Source organism: Scylla paramamosain, chromosome 37 (genome assembly GCF_035594125.1).
Source record: "Scylla paramamosain isolate STU-SP2022 chromosome 37, ASM3559412v1, whole genome shotgun sequence".
Classification (NCBI taxonomy): Eukaryota; Metazoa; Arthropoda; class Malacostraca; order Decapoda; family Portunidae; genus Scylla; species Scylla paramamosain.
In genome coordinates, this window is record NC_087187.1 from 8,981,437 (window position 1) to 8,990,000 (window position 8,564).

The 8,564-nt window shown below is 40.0% G+C and overlaps 1 protein-coding gene across 1 annotated transcript in view; it reads left to right on the plus strand.

Annotated features, from left to right (window-relative positions):
* The first annotated feature begins 240 nt into the window (after positions 1 to 240).
* LOC135091473 (glutamate receptor 1-like) overlaps positions 241 to 8,564 on the plus strand; it is a 452,327-nt gene continuing 444,003 nt past the window's right edge. Inside the window, 1 exon segment of the mRNA XM_063989131.1 lies at positions 241 to 367. Within this exon segment, the coding sequence (XP_063845201.1) occupies positions 272 to 367 (96 nt within the window). The 5' untranslated portion in view covers positions 241 to 271.

The following is an 8,564-nucleotide window of genomic DNA, read 5'->3' on the forward strand; positions in this document are numbered from 1 at the left end:
ATATGTGTGTTATGAACAATATCGACTCGTCATAAACTAATCTAATTATCACCCAACATATGAAATAAAAAAAATACAAACAGCAACAACACTAATAACACACACACACACACACACACACACACACACACACACACACACACACACACACACACACACACACACACACACACACACTCATCATCTCGGGGAAAAAAAAATGCTAACCTAACCCTATCTTTTCTTCTTTCCTCCCTCAGTCTGCCGGCAGTTTTCCCGACCTGTGTACGCGATGGTTGGTTCGGTTCAGCCTGACAGCTTCGATACCCTCCACTCCTATACCAACACTTTCCAGATGCCATTCGTCACTCCCTGGTTCCCGGAGAATGTAAGTATGGAAATTAATGGTTAGTTTAATCATAGTCATGTTTTTTTTTTCTTTTTTGGGGGGTAGGGGTTGAAAGGACAGGTTGTATGATGTTTTATGGATGTGGTTTGCGTGTGTGTGTGTGTGTGTGTGTGTGTGTGTGTGTGTGTGTGTGTGTGTGTGTGTGTGTGTGTGTTTCTTTCATGTAATGTGAAGAAATAAGTCGTATGTTGGAATTGAAATTGTGCTAGTAGGTTTTATTTATTTATTTTTTTTTTCTTGCTGGTCATCATTTTCATCTCCCCCACTTTTTTGTAGTGTTCCGGTTTCGTAGTTGCAGCAACATCATCATCATCATTAGTAGTAGTAGTAGTAGTAGTAGTAGTAGTGGTGGTAGTGACTGGTGTTATATCATCATTATCACTGGCGTGTATAATTATATACTCCATGTTTTAATTTACATTATCATCATCATCATCATCATCATCATCATCATCATCATCATCATCATTATCATCATCACCACCACCACCATCATCCGTATACAATTCTGATCGATATTTTCGAAAAGTAAACACGAAACCATTTTAGAAGAAAATCTCTCTCTCTCTCTCTCTCTCTCTCTCTCTCTCTCTCTCTCTCTCTCTCTCTCTCTCTCTCTCTCTCTCTCTCTCTCTCTCTCTCTCTCTCTCTCTCTCTCTCTCTCTAAAGGTCACCAACCTCGCACTGGTGATAATATTCTCCGCAATGTGACTTCAAAAGAAAGAGTTCAACTCGTAAATAAGATGAAAAAAAAAATAAAAAAAAACGTTGAGGCTTCAGGATCGTGGCGGAAATATTTCCCCGTGTTGTGACGCAGCAAAGTATTGGCCACGTGTTGACACTGGAAATAAAACTAGGTGGAATTAAATTATAACTCAAATAAATGCAACTGAAATTAAACGATAATGCAATAAAGCAGGGCCAAAATATTGAAGATAAATAGATAAAATGTTTCGAGAAAAGAGGAAATTTCACTATTGGCGGTGGTGGCAGCGGTACTGCTACTACTACTACTACTACTACTACTACTACTACTACTACTACTACTACTACTACTACCACTACTACTACTACTACTACTACTACTACTACTACTACTACTACTACTACTACTACTAATAATAATAATAATAATAATAATAATAATAATAATAATAATAACAATAAAAATAATAATAATAATAATAATGATAATAATGATAATAATAACAACAATAATAACAATAATAATGATAATAGTAATGATAATAATAATAATAATATTGTTGATACTGTCTTGTTCTTGATTTCGCACTTAATTATTTACCGTTAATATGTAAAGTGACTTCGAATATACTCGTCTATTTATACACCCTGGAAAATATATTTTAATTTTCTCATTTTAACATTTCTTGTCATATTTCTCCCTTATTTTTCACTTTCTTTTTACTTAGCACAATTACCTTTTGTTCCCCTATTTTCCTTCCCTTCTCTCTTCTTTATTATTACCTTGCCTCTCCCTCTCCCTTTCGCTGTCTTTATGTCTCTCCCTTCCATGTTCTCTCCCTCATTTCTCCTCTTTCATCTTCACTACTTGTCTACATATTTTTCCTTGCGTGTTATTTTCCCTTCCCTTTCCTCTTCATCTTCCTGCTTTTGCTTCTCCTCTTTTATCATCTGTTCCTCTAATTTCCTTTCGTTTTAGTTACTGGTCTCCACGTGTCTTTTCCTTTCTTACCAACTCTCTCTCTCTCTCTCTCTCTCTCTCTCTCTCTCTCTCTCTCTCTCTCTCTCTCTCTCTCTCTCTCTCTCTCTCTCTCTCTCTCTCTCTCTCTCTCTCTCTCCCCTCTTCCTTATTTTCCCCTTTTTATTCTCTGTTTTCTTCATTCCCTTTCGTTTCCGCTCATCACTCCCTTTCTTTATATTTTCTTTTTCTCTCTCCCACTGCGCTTCCTCCTCTCCCCTTTTACCTTATATTCCTTTCTAATTCCCCGGGTCTTTTTGGTTACATATATATTTTTTTTTCGTTATTCTTCCTTCGATGTTATATACATTTTCGTTTTTTCCTACTTTTTTTAGTATATATATATATATATATTTTTTTTTTTATTTCCTTATTTGCAGTTATTTTCCCTTTCTAGCATTTTTTTTTTTCAAACGTGTGTTTTTTTTGTATGTATTTTATCCTCTTCCACCAATTCGTCTTTTTTCTCTTTTTTTTTCTCTTTTATCTGCCTCTTCTTTTTTTTTTCCCCCATTTCATTATATCTTTCTTTTTCATCGATTTTTCGTCCATACATTATTTTTGTCTATTTACTTATTTTCTTATTCCATTTTTTTCCCCCTTCTTACTCCTTCATCTATTTTTCGTACCTTCATTATTTTGTCAATCTGCAGCATATCTATCCTTACCACTTTTATTTATTTATTTTTTCCATTTTTTGCACTTTTTTTCAATCTTCTTTATTTATTCATTTTATCCTCTTTTACGCTGTCACCCATTTATTGTATTATTTTGATTTATTCATTTATTTATTTATTTATTTATTTATTTATTTATTTATTTATTTATATCTTTCCACCGTATCCTTTCATTGTGTTTATCCATGTCTTTCCACTTTACTCATTTTTTTCCTATCTACGTATTTTTTTTTTTTATTTATGTTCTCCTTATTTTTTTTCAGATACCCTTTCATCAATCTTTTATAATTTTTATCAACCTACGTCTTTTTCCCTTTTTCATCGTCTTTATCCACATTTTGTATCTTCATTCTCCTACCTATCTATGTTTATTTTTTTCTTTTTCATATCATCCTTTCACCCATTCTTCCATCTTTTTGTACCTTCTCTCTCTTACCTATCCATGCATTTTCTTACTTCTTTTATCCTCTTTATCCATCACTTTCCCTTTCCTCCCTTGCTCCCCTCCCTTCCTGGCGACGCGCTAAAACCATCCCAGCAGGAGTTTGGCCGCTGATCACCCACACATTCCTCCCCCTGCAGACCACGCCACCTCGCTCCTGACGCCAAACTAAGTGGTCTTGCCCATTCTCACCACCTACTGCTACCTGACGGGACACACACACACACGAACACACACACACACACACACACACACACACACACACACACACACACACACACACACACACACACACACACACACGCACGAAATTGGTTAAAAATGTATAGAGTCAAGACAACACAAACTTGATTCGGACCCTGTGTATCACAACTAGATGAACGCTCTCTCTCTCTCTCTCTCTCTCTCTCTCTCTCTCTCTCTCTCTCTCTCTCTCTCTCTCTCTCTCTCTCTCTCTCTCTCTCTCTCTCTCTCTCTCTCTCTCTCTCTCTCTCTCTCTCTCTCTCTCTCACACACACACACACACACACACACACACACACACACACACACACACACACACACACACACACACACACACACACACACACACACACACACACACACACACACACACGTTCGCACGCATGCAAAGGCGACTTAAATATGAGTGGCTGTGAGAAGTTAACGATTTTATGCGATTATTCTTGCCAATCTCGCGACTTTTCCAGCCTTGTCTAATGCACAGATCCGCTTCTCCACATGTAAAGAACTTGAGAGAGGCAGTATTCGCCTCACCTCTCTGGCTCTCCCTGTCTCTCCCTCCCACTTCCCTCCCCTCTCATCCCTGACCCATCTCTTCGTGCCATCTATCTTTAATACTCTCAAAACTATCGTCGCCTCGTTCAGGTTTCATGTGAAGTAGGAGAAAATACATGATTTACTAAGAAGATTTGCCACCGTCTGTCCTTTTTTTTTAAGTAATATTGATATGCGTTACGAGTATATGTACAGTCGTGGCCATAAATTGTGTCCTACTTTGTCGTCATGATGAATCGTAACCAGCTCAGGTCTGGAGGTTTGAACAGCGGTGCGTTGTGAGGAGAGGAGTGCAAGGTGCCGGGGAGGGGAGGAGGGGGGAACCTGAGCTGGTTACAATTGATCATGACGACTAAGCAGGACACAACTAATGGCCGCGACTGTACGTAGAGCATTACTAGTGAGACATACTGCTTCTTCTCCCCACACTCCTACAACAGCAACAACAACAACAACAACAACAACAACAACAACAACAGCAACAACAATAACAACAATAGCAATACTACTTCTGCTGCTGCTCCTGTTGCTGCTGCTGCTGCGTGTTCAGTCTCTTAATCAATTAAACCTACATATTACTTGACTTTAAATGTATTTTTGTATTTTTATATTTCACGTGTTTCTATAAGTACTTTATTTTTTTTTATTTTTGTTTATTCTGGATTTTTTTTTTTATATTTGCCTCTTCAGTCTCCTATTTTTTTTTTATTTTATTTAATGAGTAGTGTTTTCCTCGTTTGATTTTTTTTAGAGGAACTCTTTTCTTTTTCTTTTCCTCTTCAAGGGACTTTCATCTCTTCATTCCTCTCCCTTTATAAACGTCTCGGCCAGTCTTCCTCTTCCCTTTCCTTATTTCCATCCCTTTGTCGTCCCTTTTCTTTTTGACGTTTCCACGTATGTGACTCCCTTTCTGAGAACCATCATGTATATAACTTAAAGACCTCTTGTTTTTCTCCTCCTTTAATAAAATCTCCTTTATCTCCTTTTTTTCAAGTCAACCTTTTCCACTATACTCAAGGATGCCACCAGGACGACGAGAAAGATGAGGAGCAAGTTTTTTTGGTCTCTTTTTCCCTGCCTTTTACTCCTGTTTTCCGCTCTCGTAGGCTTTCCGGGCTGGAGGGACAAAGGTAATGCAATATTGTATGTAGCTCCGCCATCCCTCCGTCGCCAGGGTTGAGGTGGAGCAGTTTTATCAGCGTCTTTTTGCTCCTGTTTGCATCTTATCACTCGCTCCGCGGCTCCTGAGGCTGCCTGGGCGCTTCAGGTAAAAGTCACCGGGTCATTCAGAGGCTTGTCCTTGTTCCTTCTAACCATCTCTGTCTTTCCGTTTGTCTGTGTGTGTGTGGGTTTGGGTTTGTGTGTGTGTGTGTGTGTGTGTGTGTGTGTGTGTGTGTGTGTGTGTGTGTGTGTGTGTGTGTGTGTGTGTGTGTGTGTGTGTGCTTGTGTTTCAGTTTGTTTGTCTGTTTTTTTTTTGTCTGCATTTTTGTATATTGAATATTTGTATATTTATGTTTGTTATCCGTCTGTTCTCTCTCTCTCTCTCTCTCTCTCTCTCTCTCTCTCTCTCTCTCTCTCTCTCTCTCTCTCTCTCTCTCTCTCTCTCTCTCTCTCTCTCTCTCTCTCTCTCTCTCTCTCTCTCTCTCTCTCTCATTGTGTCATACCCTTTTTCTTCGTATCCTAGAAAAAATTCGTTCAGTGTATTTGTTTGCGACCCTGGAAAAAAAAAAAAAGAGAGAGAAAAAAAGTTTACCAGTGTAGTACTTGCACGCGAACCAGAGGACCAATCATCTTGGCTATCAAAACTTTTGACGTTTTCAGCCCAAGAAGTTGTTCAGATGAGGAGTTACGTTGCGTGGGGGGGAGATGAGGGGGAGAGGAAGAGAGAAACAGGTGGGGGAAGCAAGGTATTACAGGGTAGAGGGAGGAGGGGAATAAGAAGGAAGGAGGGAAGGGAGGAAAAGAGGAAGCAAGTGAGAGAATCGGGATGTAAGGAGGGAAGGAAGCGGGTGAAGAATGGAGGAGGGAATGGAGGAAAAGAGAGACCAATGGAGGGATCAGAAAGTGGAGGGAGAAATGGGGGTATAAGAGAGAAAGGGAGGAGAGTGGAAGAAAAGAGTAAGGGAGGGATCAGAGAGAGGAGGGAGAAAGAGAAGGGGTTAAGAAGGAAGGAAACAGCGAATGGAGAGAAGCAGGGGAGGGATCAGAGGGTGGAGGAAGAAATGGAGAATAAGAAGGGAAGGGAGAAGGGAATGGAGGGAAGGAGGGAGGTTTCATAGTGTAGGGGGAGAAATGATGAGGTAAGAAGGGAAGGGAGGAGGGAATGGAGGGAAAGGAGCAAGGGAGGGATCAGAAGGTGGAGGGAGAAAATGGGACACGTAGGGAAGAGAGGGAGGAATGGAGGGAAGGAGCAAGGGAGGGATAAGATGGTGAAGGGAGGAAGATGAAGACAGAGAGGAAAGTAGGAAAGGAAAGAAGGGAGACATGAAGAAGAGAAAAGAAAGAAAAATGGGGAAGGAGAGTGCCTTGCCCTACAAATCAGCTCTTTCTGCAGTTTTTTTTTTTTTTTTCGTAACACTCTCTCTCTCTCTCTCTCTCTCTCTCTCTCTCTCTCTCTCTCTCTCTCTCTCTCTCTCTCTCTCTCTCTCTCTCTCTCTCTCTCTCTCTCTCTCTCTCTCTCTCTCTCTCTCTCTCTCTCTCTCTCTCTCTCTCTCTTCCCTCTCGTGTACATATGCTCCCAGACAACCATCCATTTTTTACTTTGTTTCCTTAACTTTTATTTCCTTCTTCCTTTATTTTTTTACTCATTATTCATCTACATTTTTTTCTCACTTTCCATATCCTTTCATTCTAGCAACTATCCATACTTTCATCCAACTATCCCCTTTCTTTCCTTCTTTCCATTTCCACGCTATCTTCCCTCCGCCAATCTCTGTTCAGCTGCTTCCTTACAGTCCCGGAGTTACCGCTAGGACAAGAACGTGTGGAGCCTTCTGGTGTGTGCCTTCTGGTGTGTGCCTTCTGCGCCTCCTTCGTGAGTTTGAGAGCAGCAGGTGTCGGGTGAAAGCTTGAGATACACCGTTAGTGCTTAAGTCGTCTTGTCCGGGTCGTTTTCGTCGTAGTGTTCGTTGTCATGAGTCGCGGCGTGCTTGTAAGGGCGGCAGCTTCCTCAGTCACCGGCCAACACCTGAAGGCAATTAGAAGCGCCAGCCAGATATTGCGTCATGGCCAGAGCGCAGGTGTGAGAGGCAGCCTTAATTGGAAGGCACGTGACCACCAGGTGTTCTCAGTGTCGCCTTTACCTGTACGCCAATCACTGCAGGTGCAAAGTGCAGGAAAAGTTTGCTTGCTGGATACGCCTCGCTGGGGAAACGTACTATTCAAAATAAAAATAAAAAAATAAATAAATAAAAACCCTGTGATAAAAAAAATAAAAATTACGTTCCTCTTGCCTCGTTTTGTGTGTATTGTTCAAACGGGGCACAATTTTTTTTTTTTGGGGGGGGTTCTTTTGTTTTTAGAATTTTATGGTTTCAGGTTACTTTCTTTGAGGCACCACTGAGGCTGCAGTAAATATTCTTCCGTCTTATTAATTTTGTTCTGTGTACAATCTCTCTCTCTCTCTCTCTCTCTCTCTCTCTCTCTCTCTCTCTCTCTCTCTCTCTCTCTCTCTCTCTCTCTCTCTCTCTCTCTCTCTCTCTCTCTCTCTCTCTGTTCCCTCCTCCCTCTCATCTTCATTTTCTGTTGACTAAACTAATACTTGTCACTGGCTCTCTCTCTCTCTCTCTCTCTCTCTCTCTCTCTCTCTCTCTCTCTCTCTCTCTCTCTCTCTCTCTCTCTCTCTCTCTCTCTCTCTCTCTCTCTCTCTCTCTCTCTCTCTCTCTCTCATCCACTCTGGTCCTCTCCCTGACATTCCCCTTTTTCATATCCCTGTGAGGAATGCTCTTTCTCATTAACATTGCCTCCTGCCGGCCCTCCTCTTCACTTCCCTTCGTCCTCATCCCTTATTTTTGTCTTCTTTTCCCTCCCTTTATCTTCCTCTCTTCCTATCCTTTTTACTTCTCATCTCCCTCTCTCTCACTGGAAGACAAATGACCCCCTTGTGCTTTGCTTTAATGATATTCTCCGAGTTCTCTTACTTTTTTCTTCTTTTCTCTTTTTTTTCGTAATTATGTCTTAGTGCCTTTTCCATTTTTTTTTATTATTTTTTGTTCTGTTTTCGAAAATTCGTATCTCTCAGGCTTATTTTTTAGTTTTCTTTTCTTTTTTTTATTTCTTCTACTTGGTATTTTTAAGTTATTTTTTTGTGTGTTACTATTTTTTTATTCTTACTTTTCATTCCTCTTTCCTCACTTTATTCTTTGATGAATAGCTTTTTTCTTTGCTCTTTTTATATTCCTTTATTTCATCTTTCTCTTCCCTGCATTCTTTTTATTCGTTTTTTTTTTTTTGGGGGAGGGGCAAAAAATAATTTCACTCTTTCTTCCCTCTAACACGATTTACTTTCAAATTAATACATTTTTTAAACATATTTTT